At 34.5% G+C, this 20,979-nt stretch overlaps 1 protein-coding gene across 2 annotated transcripts in view; it reads right to left on the minus strand.

Annotated features, from left to right (window-relative positions):
* Positions 1–1,576: 1,576 nt before the first annotated feature.
* Positions 1,577–20,979, minus strand: part of LOC106869154 (leucine-rich repeat serine/threonine-protein kinase 2) — a 132,225-nt gene continuing 112,822 nt past the window's right edge. The window contains exons 56-67 of one of the 2 annotated variants that reach the window (XM_014914759.2): positions 20,439–20,564; positions 19,214–19,321; positions 17,777–17,881; positions 15,595–15,696; positions 15,004–15,105; positions 11,420–11,589; positions 9,522–9,600; positions 8,971–9,185; positions 6,778–6,933; positions 5,413–5,603; positions 4,196–4,267; positions 1,577–3,567 (exon numbers count right to left, since the gene is read on the minus strand). In XM_014914759.2, coding sequence (XP_014770245.1) covers positions 3,434–3,567; positions 4,196–4,267; positions 5,413–5,603; positions 6,778–6,933; positions 8,971–9,185; positions 9,522–9,600; positions 11,420–11,589; positions 15,004–15,105; positions 15,595–15,696; positions 17,777–17,881; positions 19,214–19,321; positions 20,439–20,564 — 1,560 coding nt within the window. In that variant the 3' untranslated portion in view covers positions 1,577–3,433. The remainder of the gene's footprint in view (positions 3,568–4,195; positions 4,268–5,412; positions 5,604–6,777; positions 6,934–8,970; positions 9,186–9,521; positions 9,601–11,419; positions 11,590–15,003; positions 15,106–15,594; positions 15,697–17,776; positions 17,882–19,213; positions 19,322–20,438; positions 20,565–20,979) is intronic. The other variant, XM_014914760.2, reaches the window with a different exon arrangement.

The following is a 20,979-nucleotide window of genomic DNA, read 5'->3' on the forward strand; positions in this document are numbered from 1 at the left end:
TATACGTATATATAAGTATATATGTATATATACATATATATATATATATAAGTATATATGTATATATACATATATATATATAAGTATATATGTATATGTATATATACATATATATATATATATAAGTATATATGTATATACACATATATATACGTAGATATGTATATATATATATACACATACATATATATATGTATGTATATATATGTGTATATATATATATACGTATATATATGTATATATATGTGTGTGTATATATATATATACATATATATATGTATGTATATATAAATGTATATATATATATGTATGTATGTATATTATTGAAGAAATCAGCCATTTCTTCAATCCAGTCATCTTATAAGAGTTCAAAAAAAGTCTTTGATTCATTTAGAGATTCCTATAGATTTTGTACTGCAAGTATATAGAATAATGATTTACAACTTAGATTTATTTAAATGATTGTTGAAATTTTAGATAACTATGCCAGTTGAAATGTAGTTAACTGTCAAAATTTTTATATGAATGAAATCATTCATTAAAAAGACCAACTTAAGAACAAGAAAACAGCAACAAACTCACTGGCTGGGCCTCAGTGGCCTGGTTGTTATTTTTACCTCAAATCAATGTGTATAATGTTTAAACTGCAATTTTAAGATGCAAAACATTATAATCCACTTACAATAATTATGTACAACATATCAATGGAAAAAAAAAACACTGAAACAGCAATTATATTGTGGAAGGACCATATTAATCTTTTAACAACAAACAATCTGTTACATTCACTGTTGATTGTACTGGAATTGTATTACAGATGTGTAACAGGTTACAATTGTGCAATAGAAATTGTGACATTTTGAGAATTAAATTAAAAGTGAATGTAAGTGCAGCTATTACTGTGTGCCTAAGGAGCTCACTTTGCAACCATGTGATTTTGAGTCCACTGCCACTGCACAGTACCTTTGACAAATGTCTTTTACTAATAGTCCCAAGTTGACCAAAGCCTTGTGACTGAATTTGGTTGACTGAAACTGAAAGAAGCCTATCATATCATCATCATCATTATTATTATTTAATCTCTGTCATCCATGCTCACATGAGGTGAACAGTTTGACAGGAGCTGGCAAGCCAGAGAGCTGTTCAGGTTCCAGTTGTCTGCTTTGGCATGGTTTCTACAGCTGGATGCCCTTCCTAATACCAACCACTTTACAGGTTGTACTGGGTGCTTTTATGTGGCATCAGCACAGATAAATAGATTTATAGATATAGATGTGCATGCTTTTGTATTTGTCCCTCTGCTTCATAACTGGTGTAGGTTAATTTACATCCCTGTAACTTAGCAGTTTGACAAATGAGACCAATATAGAAAGTACCAGACATAAAAAAAAAAATGAATACTGGAGTGAATTTCTTGGACTAAACTCTTCAAGGTGGTACCCCAGTATGACCATAGTCCAATGACTTATGATAAAAGATAAGAGATTTTGTGTTCTAAAATGACTCATTATATAATTGCTTAAACTTTAACACACACTCACAAATCAAATCATATAAAATACAACACAAAGACAAGTAGTTTTCTATTATTTATAAAACATCACATTTACAAAAGCCTTTTATAGTTTATTATAAATTATTGACAAAAAATAGAATATTGTTGTGTACTTACAAACATGTACATATATTAATAGAATGTAAGTCAAAATGCTGAGACTACTGGTTTCATGAACATATTTTGATAAAAGTTGTTCAACCAGAAATGTTTCAAGTGATATCCTGCCAAAAGTTTCACAGGAGTGAGAAAAACACTCCTGATTGTTCGGATACTAATGCATACATATATATATATATATGTAAATACAGATATAGGGCAGGGAATTGCTAATTAGTTAATAAAATTAATAATTAACAATTTTGCCAAGTAGTTCAGTATGCAAAAAAACCTTTATCGGTAAAAACATTTATAATTATAAATATATAGGGATCAGCATGAGATTGCTTCATCATCCGTTAGAGAAAAAATTGTAGTTTAGAATTAGTAGTTCTTTGACTGCTATTTCTAAATTTTCAGTATGTTGGTGAAGCAATCTCATGCTGATCCCTATATATTTAATAATTATATATATATATATATATATATATATATATATATATATATATATATATATATATAATTATATGTAGAAAGACCAGATTGTCAGATGTGGTTACACATTGCTGGTCACAATGCCCTTCCTTGCATTGTTATAGTTTTCAAATGATGCCTGTCTGTTGGCTAGATAGGCAGGCCAACATTCCCACTAAATGGGACTCCAGTCTGTTGCAGGTTTACCCATTTTTACGACTGAGCAGACTGAAGCAATGTGAAATGCAGTTTTTGGTTCAAGAATACAATGTGCTGCTGGTCTAGGATTGAAACTGTAATCTTATGATTGCGAGTGCAAAAGCCTTGTCACTGGGCTATATATACATGTATGTGTGTGTGTGTGTGTGTGTGTGTGTGTGTGTATGTATATATCAGGCACGTGCCGTCAGTAATAACTCAGGGTAAGCAGTTGGTGACGTTTATGTAGTAAAACACACAAAAACATAAGCAAAACACAGGCCTTTTTGCCTTTATAGTGTGTAAAGAAAACGTTGTTGTAGGAATGTACACAGCACGTGTAGTACAGCAGTACTATACATAGTTTTAATACTGAAATTGAAAGGCAGGGGTGAATTATGCCTGCCTAATCTACAAAAAAATAAGATATTTTGCATTTTATGCATAGTAATCAGAGTAATCTTCATAATTTTTTTGAATTAGGTGCATATTTTGCCATAATAGGAAAATGTTACTATCGATGTATTTTATTCAGAGTAAGCACTGCCTACCTTGCCTACCCAAGCAGCACGTCCCTGATATATATATATATATATATATATATATATATATATATATATATATCATCATCATCATCATCATCGTTTAACGTCCGCTTTCCATGCTAGCATGGGTTGGACGATTTGACTGAGGACTGGTGAAACCGGATGGCAACACCAGGCTCCAGTCTGATTTGGCAGAGTTTCTACAGCTGGATGCCCTTCCTAACGCCAATGTATGTATATAAATAGATAGATAGATATATACATATATACATGCTGTATATATTACAATATAAAAAGCATATTAATATAAGTTATATAAATATAAATAGAAGGATTTCACGATTATTTGCTCTTTTCATTTCTGACATCCAGCTCTCTTTCCTTTAATAATGATTTCTGCTATACCTACAAGGTTACACATCTGGAGGGATGGTATAGTTGATAGCATCAACTTCAGTAGACAAATAGTATTTAGTTCATCTGCTGCTGTAGTGATTCCGGTTCTGTCAATTTGCACGAAGAGATTCTGATTTCTTTCCAGTTAAAAGATTAATTTACATTTTCAGAAATTCATATGAGACTGTTGTTGTGCCATTTGCTCTACAAGTTCTGCCCTTTTCTTCAAGTTTTCCACATAATTTGGGAGCTGATTTGGAAAATCAGCATCCCAAAAACTGATGCAACCAAACAGATCTGCTAAATAATGTAAAATGAAAAACTAATATATATATATATATATGTAGTGAGAGAGAGGGGGAGAGGAGAGAGAGAAACAAACAGAGGGAGATACACACAAAGTTCATATATATATATGAAAGCACACTCCTGCGGTTATGAAATCCTGCCTCATCTGCCTTACTCTCCCGACCTTGCACCATCTGACTTCCACCTCTTTCCTACCATGAAGTCTTTTTTGAAGGGGAAGCACTTTTCAGATGATGAACTTATTTCTGAGGTAAAGTCTTGGCTCCAGATACAACCTACCAACTTCTATAGACAAGGTCTTAACAGCTGCATAAAGCGATAGCAGAAGTGTGTCACCATTGGTGGTGGTTACGTAGAAAAGGACTAATAATTATGCCAAGTTTCATTTATCCCAGTACTTGGGAATTAGGTCAGGGGAAATCTTTAATGAACATTCCTTGTTGTCCATACATATGTACGTACAAACAAATGTGCATACATACATGTGTACATACATATGTATGTACATACATACATACATACATACATACATCAAGTTGGGAGTGCTTGTAAATATTATGAGCATTGCCTTTCTTCCCTAGATTAATTTATTTTAAAAAATGATTTAAACATAGTTTACCTTTTCTATTTAAGCCAAGTTGAGGACGAAATCCATAACTTCCACAAATGATTTGGGAAGATGAGCCAGTACCTGTATATAGATATAAATATTTATCTTTTATTATGCATTATATAGGGTGTGTACAATTTTTATATGAATAATTATTCCCAGGTGAGAAGCCATCCTCATTAGGTTGACAAACCCCCATTATGCTGTTACTGTCCAGCATTAAACTGTAACTATCCATGATTGTTCATGAGAATTTTACTGCTGTGGGCAAGAATCAAAATAACACCAGAGATTGGAATTGAACAATCTGACTTTGTAAAGGATGCTGGCACTAGGAATATTTTTGTATTGCGAAGGAACTCAGAGTGGGTGGTGGAGATACAAAAAAATGTCTTCATGTGTTTCATAGATTACAGAAAGGCCTTCAACAAAGTAAGACATGACATTATTTGAAGAACTCAGTAACCTTGATATTCATGAGAAAGACCTCCAAGTCCTGAAGAGCCTGTACTGGAACCAATCAGTGTTCATAAAGGTGGATGGAGACCTTTGGCGATGTGCTGTGCTTGACAGGACCCATCAAGCCAAGTGCACCCGTGCTGGTGGCACGTAAAGAACATCTTTTGAACATTGGACCGCACAGAAGCAAAGTGGCTGAGTTCCTTTCAAGCGTTGAGCCTCACAGTGGCAAAGTGGCTGAGTACTTTTCTAGTGTTGGGCCTTACAGAGGCAAGATGGCTGAGTTCCTTGCAAGCATTGGACCTCACGGAGGCAAAGTGGCTGAGTTCCTTTTGAGTGTTGGGCCTCACAGAGGCAATGACCAAGACCTTTGGCATTATGTTGTGCTTGAGAAGAAGACCCACCAAGCTGAGCAAAATCTCAGTTGTGGCAGATTCCAGTGTCATGCAAATTGGCACCCATGCTGGTGGTATGTAAACGCACCTCGGTGTCATACAAATGGCACCCGTGTCAGTGGCATGTAAAAGCACTCTCAGAGTGGTTGGCATTAGGAAGGGCATCAAGCCATAGAAAACCATGCCAAATCAGACTGGAGTCTGGTGCAGCCTTCCAGCATGCCAGTCCAGTCAAATCGTCCAGCCCATGCCAGCATAGAGAACAGACGTTAAATGATGATGAATAAATAAGTATTATTACATTTGACAGAATAATCTGAATGCTAAAAGGTCAAACACTGTTAATCTCCAATTTCACATTACTATATTCACCTGATGAATTACCTTTGTCTGATAATGAGAGGAGAGATCGAATTGGACCAATGTGTCGGTGTAATGTCATTAGTGGTTGAAGACTGTAGCAGTCCAGCAAAACAAGATGACCTCCTCCAGTACCAATCCAAAGTATTTTAGTTGCTGCATGAAAACAAGTTGCTGTTATTCTGGACATATTTGTTTCAGTGCTGTAACAGTAGAATTATATTTTAATTAGCTGTAAGTCTCATAATTAATGAGGAAGGAAATAAGTTGTTGCACTTGTAGCAGCGTTACATATTACATAGTAATATGTGAGTCAACCTGCACAGCTACATATTACATAGAATTATAGGAAAATGTTTTTTATTTTTGATGAATGATTTACAGTGACCTAATATGCCACAATCTGCAATCAGGGATTAATATATCCAGTGATTTTTAAGAGGTATGTAAAAGATTTTTTAAAATTTCGTTTCCAGGTAATATTGTAAACATTGACCTAGTTATCTTCTAAATAAAGCTCTTCCCATTTGTAGCTTAATATCTATGAACTTGGTCTTTTCCTTAAAGTTTTACATACTGGAGCATTATCATAATTTTTAGTCTTTATAGAAATGTGTCTAGACAAATTTTGAAATTTTGATCAAACTGTTCTTATCCTTTTCTAGCTCTTTTGGGTACTACTTCTACTAGTCATATGTATTTGACTTGCAGCTAAGCCAACCTCCTCCCACTACACCCATAGGGTATAAGCTAGAGTCAAGTATATCTGTACAAATTAATATGAGATGATTTTTGCAGTAATGCTTATCATATTTTTATTGTAGACAGTTTGATAAGGTTAGCTTCTTCATCATATTATGTCCCAATTACTGTTTCTCTAAACTTGATACATTTTAAAACCAGTTAGTGCCAGAGCCAAGGTGGTATTATTTCTGTAAACAAAGTTGGTTACTCTGGTTCAATTCCTGGCAGCTAACACTTCACTTATCTTGCTAATGTCTTTGAAAATGACATCCATGTCATAACACCAGCTTTCTTGTCACTTGAAGTCAATAAGATTGATCATACATTGATAGATACTTCTGATCACAGAAGTTTCAGAAATTGGTTCTGTTGATCACAGATAAAAAAAAAAAATTTTTTTAAAAACAAAAACAAAAAAAAACAATATCAGCTTCAAGTAATTATTAGAATTTCTTTATATTATTCATTCCTGTCAACAAGTAGTTGATTACATAATGACTAAGGATTTGGAAAATATCCAAGACTATATAATGATCATAAAATGTACTTTATTCTTAGTTAAAAATCACTTATTGTTATATCAGCAGTTCTTAGGCATTCATGGAACATAAACCCTGAATAATATAAACTTACTCAAGGAAGTGAATGATGTTTACACAATTTCTTAGACATTCTTTAGATATATCCCACATTTCTACTGTACTGCTACTTCGGTGAGTTATGTACATCATTTTGTCATGAAACATCATTTTATTTATCATTTGAGTATTCTCATCAATGATGGACAAGCTGGAAAAAAATGAAATTAAAGAAAAAATCATTTTTTAAATAAAGAAATATATTGGTTTCACATGTTAGCACAAGGCCAGCAAGCTTGGGGGGAGTGGGTAAGTTGATTACATCGACACCAGTTTTCAACTGGTATTTATTTTATTAATCCCAAAAGGATGAAAGGCAAAGATGACCTTGACGGAATTTGAACTCAGAATGTAAAGAAAGGCAAAATGCCACAAAGCATTTTGCCTGGCATATTAACAATATTAATATCTAATATGTATACCATTTTATAATTAACTAACAATAAAAAGAACAATTATTGAAAAGAAATACATGTATAAAATGACACATTAGCAATTAAGGAAGAATATCAGGAGTAAATATAAATATTGATAACAGATTTAGGCACAAGGCCAGCAATTTCAGGGGAGGGGCTAAGTCGATTACACTGATCCCCAGTATTCAACTGGCGCTTATTTTATTAACCCCAAAAGGATGAAACACAAAGTTGACCCTGGTGGTGTTTGAACTCAGAATGTAAAGACAGACAAAATGCTGCTAAGCATTTTGCTTGGCATTCTAATGATTCTACTAGCTTACCGCCTATGAGTAAACAAATATTAACAACAAATACATTTGCAAACAACAAAGCTATATTCCTTATATCACACCCTAGTAGTAGAAGGAACCTGTGGAAGAGGTAGACCCAAGAAGAACTGGGATGAGGTGGTGAAGCATGACCTTCAAATGTTGGGCTTCACGGAGGTGATAACAAGTGACTGAGACCTTTGGAGATATGCTGTGCTTGAGAAGACCTAGCAAGCCAAGTGAGACCATAACCATGGCCTATGCCAGTGCAGCATAACCGGCCCATTTAAGAATACTTTTCAGTCATTGGGCAATAAACTGCGCTTGCGAAGACCTGTTGAGTCAAGTGAAGTCACTGTCATGGCTGATGCCAGTACCGCCTGATTGGCACCCATGCTGGTGGGATGCAAAAAGCACCATTTGAGCATGGTCGATGCCAGTGCCACCTAACTGGTCCCGTGCCAGTGGCATGTAAAAAGCACCATTGAAGCATGGTCGTTGCCAGTGCTACCTGACTGGCTCCCATGCTGGTGGCATATAAAAAGCACCATTCAAGCGTGGTTGATGCCAGTATCGCCTGACTGGCCCTCGTGCCGGTGGCACATAGAAAGCACCCACTACACTCTTGGAGTGGTTGGCATTAGGAAGGGCATCCAGCTATAGAAACTTTACCAGATCAAATTGGAACCTGGTGCAGCCTGCTGGCTTGCCAGCCCTCAGTCAAACCATCCAACTCATGCCAGCATGGAAAATGGACATTAAATGACGATGATGATCTATTAATTAATTATCAATATCCATAATATTTCTTAATTTTATATTTTATTTTAATATCAGGTTATTTCTGTGGACAATCTATTTCTAGGACAATCTACAAAACAGAACCTTTCTATGCATCCTGATCATTTGAAATATTATGAACATGAGTTAATATTTTCAAGTCCAAATTAGCTACATTTTCTTCATGTCTTTCTTAGTCAATTTCTTTCATTCCATAACGAATTTCAACATCCTTTTACTCAGCATGCCACATTTATTGTTATGTATAATCAATCATATTCACTGTCCAGTGATTTTTATATTTAATGGCCACATCAACTCATTAGCACTAAATTTCTCCCATAAATTAACATAATGCATATGGAACACATTATTTCCTTCTGCTTCAGATTCTCTACATTTACAATATGTTTTCCAGCTGTACAGTAGAACACTTCCTACAGATGTCTCATATAATCTGTCTTTCACTTTTCAATATTGAGCTGTCAATACAGGAGCCTCTTCTGGCCACCCCACCCAGCTACTACCTTGACACCAACCTTAACTAACTAACCTTAATTCAGTAGTATGTTAATCACAGTCAAGCGTAAACATATGCCTGACCAGAGAACCAAAAGTTAAATCCTGTATTTCATTAGTTTATCCCTTGATTCTCTTTTCCATAAAAGATAAGAACATTACCAAGAGCCATCATATTTTCTCTTCATTTTCCTTGCAGTGAAACAGAAGCAGTCATCTCTATCGTAGATTTCTGAATCAAACTCTGAAGATGAGAAATGCAATTTGTAGACAAATATCCCACAGCTTGCATAAATTGAATCACCATGTTGTTGAATACACAGCACAGGTTCATTCAATCCAAAAGAATGAAGATATATTGGAGAATTGTTACCTTTCTGGAAAGATTTAAAATTGTAAAACATAAGAAAACTACAATACCAGTCATTGAAAGAGTACTTTAAAAAAACATGAAATCAAGTCTTGCTCAACTGCCACATTGTGCTATTAACATATTCTGATTTAATAACTAATAGTTAAAATTATCACTTCAAATTTGAAATGTTTAATCTTAAGAAATGTATAAAATATCTAAAATTCTAAATTTGATGAACAATTCAATTAAAGAGATTACAGAAAATCATTTTAAAAAGTTATATAAAAGATTTTGAACTCTAATATTTTACATCCTAGAAAAAGTTGCTTTTTGGAATCCAAAATCCAAATACACTTACCTCAATCAGAGAATCTAGCTTAAAAACAGCAACATAGCCATTTGCAGTTCCAGCCAAGATAAATTCAGTAAAGTCAAACCTAAGAAAGAAAAATAAGAGGCACAAATAAATAACAGAGATATGAATTTTAATGTAACTTTATTTCTTCCAATATAAATTTTAAGAGTCATGGTTGTGTAGTTAAGAAGTTTACTTTGCAATTATGTAGTTTCAAATTGAGTCCTAGTGCATGATACCTAGGACAAGTGTCTTCTACTATAGCTCTCAGGTCAATCAAAACCTTGTGAGTGAATTTAGTAGATGGAAACTGAAAGAATTCCATTGTATGTGCATGTATGTATGTATATGCATGCTGTCTTCTATTTTTAATTATCTGAAATTTTTCTGTAAGGAAGGGCCTGGTTTCTATCAAAGATACAAAGTTCCATTGTTAGAATGTAGATAACAAAAACAACATCACATGTTGAACACAAAAAAAGTCTTGCATATTTTTATTGCTCCACTTACAGATAGTATTTATAATGTCCATGTTAGGTGGTTGATTTCTTTTTCTGGAAACCCAAGCTTTTCTAGACTGGCAAAAACACAATTACTAACAAAACAAGGCACACCAATTATTATTGGCATAAATACAAATTTATAATCTGGGTATAGCTGAAGGTTTCAAAGTAACTGTTCATAGTTAGGAGATATTCACATCAGCAGAGAAGCTGACCTTTAAGAAGTTTTCCTTGTCTGTCCCAAACAACTATGTGGGCTGTTATGTTTGCATCTGGTGGAAGTTTTGATGAGAATATCCCATCAATATTCAAAAGTGTGATGTGATGTAGCAGTCATGAGTCCAACAAAAGCTGCACTTTATATTGCTATTACTGTTGTCTTCAAGTCTTCAGAAAACACCCATAATAATCATTTTTCATTTGGCATGCTGAGGTGTGATTGTCCAGCTGTTTTGGGGTTGTATAAGAGGTTGTCAGGAAGAGAATTATATATATAACATCATCATCATTTAATGTCTGTTTTTGATGCTAGCATGGGTAAAATGGTTTGACTGGTGTTGATAAGCCAGAGAGCTGCACCAGTCTCTAGTCTGTTTTGATTTGGTTTCCACAGCTGGATGCCCTTCTTAATGCCAACCACTCCAAGAGTGCACTGAGTGTCTTTTACGTGTCACTGGCATGGGTGCCTTTTACATGTCACTCGCCCAAGTGCCTTTCATGTGTCACTGGCACTGGCCATGACTATGATTTCATTTAGCTTGACATGTCTATTCCAGCACAGCCATTTATCAGAAGTCTCAGTTACTTGCCATTGAATCCATGAGACACAACATCTGAAGGTCATATTTCACTACTTTGTTCCACATCTTCCTGGGTCTACTTAAGGTGCTTCACACTGGGACTAAACCCAAAATCATATGGTTAGGAAGCAAACTTGTTTACCAAACAACCATGGCTGCACCTCTTACTTTATTTTTTTTTCTATATTAATATGCATTATTGGCTGTTAGATATATTTTATTGTTACAAAATAATAGTGAAGAAAAATGTTGATATAATATATTTTTATGGCTCCAATAATCCTATTATGATGAAATTTTTTATTGTTAATTTTCACAAGAAATTAAAATGGGGCAAAGAAAGTCCTTTTACAAAAGAATATAATGATAATCTAATCTGCAAGAGAGCCTTTATGCAGCTATTTGGTCCTTTAGAAATATCAATCAAATCTCTCTCAAATTATCTTAAAAGCCAAAAGAACACATTAATAATGTAGTTCTAGATAACCATAAACATAAACAAAAAATACAGGTTGGTTACGGCTGAAATTCTCCTGACATAGGATATGGTGAATTAGAGCTAAGAAACAACAGCATAGTGATATATAATTTGTCTCACCGCCTGTAGCTGCAGATACAGAGAACTGAGTCGAGTAATTGCACACTGCTATGTAAGAGGATTTTCTTCTCTGCATCAAATACTGCTATACTTCCATTGATACATCCCAACAATATCACATGTTTAGCTGTATGCAGACAGAGAGGTGTCTGTATGTTAACAATAAAACCCTTAAGAGAAAAAGGAAAAAAAAAAAGAAACTATTAAAGAAATCATTCACATAGAATTGCTAGTATTTGAGTAAATCATATTTAAAAAAAAAATATTGTTAGTCATTAAAAAAGGAGGTAGTACCCAGACCTGTGTAGAATTTCCCAAATGAGTGAAATGAAGTTGGTTGATACTCAGCCTGAATAGCTGCAAGTTAATGTCTGGAGGAAGGGAAAGGTTATGGAGGTTTGGTCCAAATACAACAGTGTGAGTTCCACTAAAGGTAATGAAGGTTCAGATTTTGGTGTTAATAAAACAGTATGTTAAGTCTACAGTGTAAATGAAATGAAAACAAGTCACTATTGACAAAGTTTCAGATGCTATTTCAGTATTAGCCACCTCACCCCACCCTGCCCCACAAACTGACACCTTTTCATGGGTTATTTTCAGTAACTGTTTACATTCATTTATTTTAATTTTGTTTGATATATTTATGCAAGGCAAACATGTGGCACTGTTAAGATATATTTCTTTAATAAGTTCATTTCAAGTGTTTGAGACAAACATTTTTTTTTTACCTTATTCGGTTTGTTTCATATATTCAACATTTCAAATGCCAAAGAAAAACAGGGTATTGTTTTAGTCAAAAAGTAGCCATGTCAAAGACTCAATAACAAGATATCTTTCTATTAATGCTCATGTGAAAAGAACCAAATGAAAAATTGACAATCTATGTGAAGTAATACTGAAACAGAACTGAAATTCATCTTTTTGTAGTATGCTGAAGCCAAATTAGTTTGATAAAGCCCAATCTTTTCTAGGCTGTTGGATATGGCTGAAAATTACGGCTTTGAAGTGAGTTAAATGGAAATGAAGCTTGCATCAGAGACCTAGCTGGCTGGGAGCTCACCACTAATGTATAGAATTACTACATGTAATCAAGCCTTCCCGATATCAACTTCTTAATTAAGAATGAGGTTAAGATTCATATGGAAGAAATATATAGAATGTGTTTGTCCTTTAGCAAGAGTATTAGAGGTACAACAAAACAAATAAGCTTCAAATTGTGATTGAAACTATCTCAAAGACTACATATTTGCTAGAAAGTTACTTCTTATTCAACTATAGTCCATTCTTGGTATCATTTGATTAAACACAGAAGAGCAATACTTTATAGTGGGAGTATTGTAATTGAGTTAGCTCAGTGCATGGCTGATACTTATTTCATCAATTTTAGAATAAAAGGCAAAGAAACAAAGTTAATATTTGAACTTGGAAAATTAAAAAAATAAATAACTATTGTAAAAATTTTAGTCTGGTGCTCTACTGTTTTTGTCACCTGAAATATTTTTAAGTTGAGCAAAAATGTTTTTTTTTATGTAAATTGGTTGCATAAACTCATGTGGTTGAGGGGATCATATCAAACCATGTGGTTTTGAGCTTTATGCTATGGTGCAGTATCTTGGGCCTTCTATATCTGCCAGTGAAATTTGGTAGATGGAATTGTACACAAGCTAATCGTGTATGTGTGTGTGTGATGTACACATGTGCTCACATGTGTGTATTTATGCACAAACATATATATAAATACATTGTGTGATGGGTAAATTGTCGGCATTTTATATTTTTAATTTCATGCATGCATGTTGTTTGTTTTTGATTTTGTTGACTACACAGTATGGTAGGGTCAGTTGGGCACCATCTGTGAGAAAAACAGCACCATGATGCAATTAAGTCTGCCAGAAATTTGGAAACGAAATGTACTGCTTGGCATTCATGCCGAAAGGTCCAATACAAACATTTCAGAGTGTTTGGGTGTCAATCTGAAGATAGTGCAGAGGATTCGGAAAGAGCTGGATGAGTCTAATGGTGATTACGAAGGTAATGATGATTTTGAAGGTATGGCAGTTCAGAAAACTCACTCTGATCATTCTGATAAGAACTCCTGAATTTGTTGGTGAGATCCAGGCCATGATTGACAATGATCCCTCCAAGTCAACCAGGTTCATTGCCAGGGACATGGGAGTGTCTGAGTTTCTCATCAGGCAGGTAGTGCATGAAGACATTTGGTATTCCTCATAAAAGATGAGAAAGGGCTAATTTTTATCCCAAGCCATCAAGGGCAAGAGGAAAGACTGCATTATGAAGCTTTTGAACATACTCAAGCATCCCCTCCAACAGAACATGCTTTGGTTTTTCTCAGATGACAAAAATTCCTGCCAGGATCAGATGGTGAACACACAGAACAACCGTTGGCTTGCCATGTCCCCAAAACATGTACTGAGAGTGATAAAAATCAAACATCCAGTCAATATCATGGTGTTTGGAGTGATCACTAGTAATGGTGATGTTATGTCTCCATTCATCTTCCCACATGGCCTCAGACTCAACACAGAGGCCTACATCAGGTGCATGGAGGAGATAGTGCTGCCCTGGATGAAGAGGGTGGCTGCTGGAAGACCCTATGTCTGGCAACAGGACTCTGCACCATGCCACACAAGCAGGAGAATCCAGTCATGACTGTCAGACAATTTTTGCCACTACATCACCCCTAACATCTGGCCACCTAAGTCCTTAGACTGCTTGATTATCATGTCTGGGGTGTAGCTGAGCAAGAGACCAACAAAACACCTTGTAACACCAAAGATGAACTGAAGGCAAGGATTAAACAAGAAGACCGTCCAGAAGAGTTGCAGGAGATTCTGAAGTCATCTGGAGGCCATGGTTGAAGCCAATGACAATTTTATTGGATAAATTTGCTCTTTAGTATTTCAAGATATTTTTATGTAATTTTGGTAAATATATCTGTTAAAATGAGATGTCAGTGATATTTTCATTTTTGCGTAATTTAAACAACAATTTATTCACCACATCCTGTATATATATATATGTGTGTTTGTATAAGTGTGTGCCTTTGTTTATGCTTACCAGTGTAAAACTGATGTTATGTCAAAAAGCATATATTAACAACATGGCCACAATCCAATGGCTGAAACTAATAATGGAATAAAAATATTATAAACTAAGGAGGCGACTTAAAATTGAAATCTTTATTTATACATTTAATGTAATCTTCATACACAGTGCATATGCACATCTGTATGAATGCTTATATATTTACATGAAAAAGCTCTGAACTACAAACAGTGATGATTGCTGACATTCCTGTTGATAAAATCGTCCACTTTCGAAAATGAGTGGAATGAAAACTCCTCACTTGAAAAACAAGCAAAGATTAACAGCAGGAATGGCATCTGGCAGTAAAACAATACTTTAGTAATATGAATTTGTTTAACCTATGCTAACAAAAAAAAAAAAAACTTGGATGTAGAATGGATGAAGAAATGAACAGAAGAGAAAATGATAATTCTGAAAAAGTAAAAATAGAAATTTAAATTTGAAATGAAAGGCTTTTAGGTGTGAAGGAAACAAACCTGGAGGTTCACTGCTGTATTGTTAAGTTCAAGCCAAGAGAGCTCCATTTTTGTTTCTGAATCACAGGTCAGCCACAGCTCATTTTCCTCTGTGTTATTTTTCTGAATATAGAAAAAAAAAAGTGATGATATTATATCAAAACTTACATTACTTAATCAAAAAAAGAAATTTAGAGCAATAAAAAGGAACAATTAGAAATAAAGTAGTTGGAGATAGTCAAACTAAATAATTTACAGTAATTAGTTGAATCTCTTTTGATTCTGATTTCGAATCCCTATGTATTTAACTTTACTTTTCATCCCTCCTGAGTTGGTATTAATTTACCAGTAATACACTGCGCTGATTGAATTAAATTAACTGTCTTGTCTATGGATACAATGCACTGCTAATATTGGTATGAAAAATTAACCTCTTCTTGAATGGTTGACCTTGGCAGGTTCCAAAAAGAACATCCACCTCACAACATTTTTTTGTACTTCACCTATGTCATGTCTGTGACTATACCATGCCTGCACCTATGCCACGCTTGTGCCAATTATATCAAATATACTAATTACTTTTGAACAAAGTATTACCATAAAAAAACTTACTTGAAAAGTCATGCAAGCTGGTGGAAAGGACTTTGACACAGGTTTTATATCTTTCAAACACAACATTTCTGGGTTTCTCAAGCATGTGCATAACTCTTTAGACTGAAATATGTTTATAGAATATGAAAAGGTTTGAAATATCATAAACAAACAGAAATTAAAATTTAAGTTGAATGAAGAAAATGCTTCATGGTAAATAATTTACAGAATACATAAATCAGGATTATTAACAAATGTCTTTAATTACATATAACATCTAATGTATAATATTTACCATCTGTGTAGGTAAGTTTAAGAGTCTGGGTAAAAATCACACATATGTTTATATCTAATGCATAGTTTACATTGTAAACACTGTAAATAAACTTCAAACAACAAAGATTTCTGATCTAGGAAAGAAACCTGAACTTGAGGCTCTAAGAACAAGAGAAATGATTATCATTTCTTTAAAAGGCTGCAGGTGGTACTGTATTAGTGAAGTGGAATGGTCCCAACTGAGAACTGGAAACAAGCCAAGGACTTGGTTTATTGAGAGTTTACAGCCACAATAAATGACTGGTAACCATCATTGTTCCTTCTCATAATTGCTCCCACCACCACCACCACCACCACTACCACTTCCACTTCCACAACCATTAACCTTCTCTCAGTTTTATATCTGCAGTTTTCCATACATTTCAATGTTGCCTCATATCTTTTGTGAGGTCTAATATTCTCATTATTGACCTAATTATTTCTGATTCAGGTCTTCTGTATTCTGTCATAGTTTCTGATGTATGTCATAGAATCAAAGAATTTCTGGGGAAAGTTAATAGAAAGTTATCAATGTCCAAGCCTACCTCAGAGATAAATTCTAAGTAGAGCAGAACATACGGGGTTCTGTTTGCCAAGAACATACAACAGTACCACAGTTACACTAACAATTATTTTAACCGTTTAACATCATCATCATCATCATTGTTTAATGTCCGCTTTCCATGCTGGCATAGGTTGGATGGTTTGACTGATAACTGGCAAGTCAGAAGGCTGCACCAGGCTCCAATCTGATCTGGCAAGGTTTCAACAGCTGGATGCCTTTCCTAACACCAACCACTCCGAGAGTGTAGTGGGTGCTTTTTACATGCCACTGGCATGAGGGCCAGTCAGGTGGCACTGGCATCGACCATGCTCAAATAGTGCTTTTTACATGCCACCGGCACAGGTGCCAGTCAGGCAGTACTGGCATCGGCCACAACAATGATCTCACTTGATTCAACAAGTCTTCTCAAGCACAGTTTATTGTCCACTGATTGAAGGGTACTCTTCAATGGGCTGGATATGCTACACTAACATAGGCCATGGTTATGGTCTCACTTGGCTTGCCGGGTCTTCTCATACACAGCATATTTCCAAATGTCTTGGTTGCTTGTCATTGCCTCCATGAGGCCCATCGTTTGAAAGTCATGCTTTACCACCTCATTCGAGGTCTTCCTGGGTCTACCTCTTCCATAGGTTCCCTCTACTGTTAGGGTATGACATTTTTTCACACAGCTATCCTCATCCATACACAATACATGATCATACCAGCACAGTCGTCTCTCTTGCACACCACATCTGATGCTTCTTATCTCCAACTTTTCTCTCAGGGTGCTTACACTCTGTCATGTATGCACACTGACATTACACACCCAGCGGAGCATACTAGCTTCATTTTTTGCAAGCTTTCGCATGTCCTCAGCAGTTACAGCCCATGTTTCACTGCTGTGTAGCATGGCTGTTCACACACATGCATCATACAGTTTACCTTTTACTTTGAGCAAGAGGCCCTTTGTTACCAGCAGAGGTATGAGCTCTCTGAACTTTGCCCAGGCATTCCCATTATTCTATTAAAAGAAATGCTTTTTTATTCACATTGCTTTAAATTAATCATGCACTATTTTGTAGCTTTGAGATTTTGATGAGATAATTGTTAATTTTTAGAATGATATTGTAAGGTTGGTGTGAGAGGTCAGATTTGGTTAGTTTGAACATAGAACAGCTGGAATATTTTGGCTGGATATGGCCACTTTAAATGCTAAAAGATTAAATGGTGAAAACATAGCCATTAGCAATAAAAGTGCTTGAATATCTTTTTTAGCAACATGATACATTAAAAAAAAATTATTAAATATTTATAAGGAAAAAAATTGCTTTAAATACTTACAGTTGGTCTGTCATTTGGAACATACATGAGACATTGACTCAAAAGATCAAGCATATCAGGCCAGCTTCCAAATTTATTGCATAATATCAGTGATATGCGCTCACCCTGATGATAATAAAAATAAAAATAAACATAGCAAAATCATCTATACTTGTGTACACACACACACACACACACACACATACAAGTGAGTGAAGTAACAAAAGTTGCACTCAGCACCTGTCACTGGTTTTGAACTCATTGTCTTGTGGTTAGTAATCCATTACTTAAATTTGAAGTCATAAGTCTTTAAACGTTATTTTACTGGGTTTAGTCTTTCAACTGCCACCATGATAAGGTATCACCTTCAAAAATTTAATTGATCATACTGACCTCAGTACGTATTTCAATCTAGCATTTATCTTATAGATCTCTGCTTGATGAACTGCTAACTTTGAGACATAGTAGGACACAATACTTGATTTAACAACAAGTGTAAACACACACACATAATATGTGCAAGAATGACTGTATGGTTGAAAAGTTTGCTTCCCAACTGCATGGTTCCACATTCAGTCCCTCTGTACGGCACTTTGGGCAGGTGTTTTCTACTATAGCCCTATACCAACCATAGATTTGTGTCTGAATTTGGTAGATGGAAACTGCAGTGTTGCTCATCAGAAAATGAACAAAAAAACATGTTTATAAAGAAGAGTTGTTTGCTTGATACTCCTCATGTGTTGATTTTGCACATAAGAAAGGAACAAATGATACAATGTGGCTGGAGGTCATAACATCTGGGTAACACCAGGGTGCGTTGAGAGTGTGTATCTGTATATATATATGTATGTATGTATGTATGTATATATATATATATATATATATATATATATATAAAACAAACAAATGGATATTAAATTTTGAAATAGTTGTTTCTTTACACAAGGAATCCTTATTTATGTAAGCATAATAAAGCATAATAAATATTTTGGATTACATCATACATTATGCAGTTCTCATAGTCATCAAGCATTATTTAAAACAGAGTTGAACAGAGACTTGTTGAGTAATCTATTGATTACCAGGAAGTGAAGTTATATTCAAAATTACCAATATAAAAGAATAAAGTGGGCATGCTAAAAAACTGACAATCAAGAACTGACAACAAAGAAGGGGAAGAAATAATTTATGATTATAGACCTTAAGATAAAAGGTAACAACAGTAAATTTTTTTACACTTCATTGAGACACATCAACATGTAGTAAGCCTTTATTCTTTATGAATCCTATATAACAATATATATATATAAATTCCTATCTGCAATGTTTTATTGATATTACTGTCACTACTATAAGACAACTAACAATAGACAAATACAGATGTTAGGTAACATCTACATGTAGAGGATTAGTCAACCATAAATCACATTTTTGAAAAAGGAACAGATGTTAACTTACATTGAGAATTGCTTGTTCCATTTCAGAAGGATGAAGGAGGTGGCCATATGGATGTTTTCCACCAGACAGGAGGGAGTATAACAAAACACCATATGAAAATATGTCAGCCTGAAACAAAGTTTGTATGCAAAGACAAGTAAAGTATATCATCTAGAATACAGTTCAATAGGTAGAAAACTTTGAGATTTAGACATTGGGTAATATGAAGTCCATAATAAGAAACAGAATATGGATCCAATCACAAGGTTGCATAAGGCAATTGGAAATTCTGATCTGAAACTGGGTACCAAAGTAGTTTACAATGGATTCCTCCAGATCTAATGGAAGAGTTCAGCACAACAATGTAAGTTAATAAAATACAAGGCATGTGGCCTAGTGATTAAGGTGTTGCACTCATGATTGTCAGATCATGGTTTCAATTCTCTGACTGGGCGGTGTGTTGTGTTCTTGAACAAAATACTTCATCTCATGTTGTTCCATTCTACTTGACTGTAAATGAGTAACCTTGTAATGGACTGACATTCTATTCAGGGGGAATGTTATGATCTCAGTCACTTATATGCCATGAAAACCAAGTAATCAGACTATGAATCCTAAGACTTGAGACAATAACATCCATTGTCCAATAACACAATGTTTTTGATGTGTTTTAGCAATGGCCAGTACCAACATACGTTGCTATTTATATTTTGGAGTAATAAACTAATAACTCAATGTCTTGGCTATGCACACAGTGTAGTGTCAGTGAAAGAATATTAAACCAGCAAACAAGTTAGCCAACACCTTGCTATATTGGTCACTTGTGACTTTATAGATACTAATATGATATTAATAAAACATTGATTTATTACATTGGCATAAAGTTACACATTTGCAAGGACAGGTTATGATAGATATAATTGCACTCAATGCATCACTATTACATATTTCATCAGTACCAGAGCAATTACATGTAAAATTATCAAGTCCTGTGGTGTTTAAACTAAGAATACAGGAGACAGTAATAAATACTGAAATGGTGAAATCCAGAATCTAAGAACACAGGAGGATATAGGTAAGGTCTATGTTGTCCATTACTTGATCACTCTGTCACAGAAATTTAGTCCAAAATGTCAAATTTTCCCCAAAACTCCCTTGGGTTCTAAATTTTAAAAAGAACTTTTAATTTTATTCTCTACCATTTCTGCAAAACCATTCAAATGAAATATTTATAAAAAAGCCTTACTTGGAAGGAATAGTTTTCCTTTTTGATTACTTCTGGTGCTTGATAACCAGGTGTGCCTTCATTTGCTATAAGACCATAGAATGTATTCAACTGGGAAATACCATAATCAGAGATTTTGACATTAATCTGAAGGTAAATAGAAAATATAAGTTTACATTAAATGTTTCAGATATTTAGAATTAATAAAACCATTTGAGCAATACAAATGAATATAAATTTTATAAGGAAAATAGAAAATCCAACCAGGAATTACAAAAAAAAAAAAAAATCATGATTAAGGCGTTTACTTTGCAACAGTGTGGTTTTTTGGTTCAATCCCATTGCACAGAACCTTCTACCACGGCCTCAAGATCAACCTCAAGAGAGTACTACGGTATGATACTAAAAACTGAACTGAATGTCGCTAACAGATTTAAAGTTATTAACACTCTAGCAATACTTATATTCATATTGCTTTAATATTATTAACTGAACACTAAGACAAGAAAGATGCTGAAAAACTGTACTTACCAAGTGTTTTAGGATGGTGAGACCTAATTCA

Source organism: Octopus bimaculoides, chromosome 1, assembly GCF_001194135.2.
Source record: "Octopus bimaculoides isolate UCB-OBI-ISO-001 chromosome 1, ASM119413v2, whole genome shotgun sequence".
NCBI classification, from domain to species: Eukaryota; Metazoa; Mollusca; class Cephalopoda; order Octopoda; family Octopodidae; genus Octopus; species Octopus bimaculoides.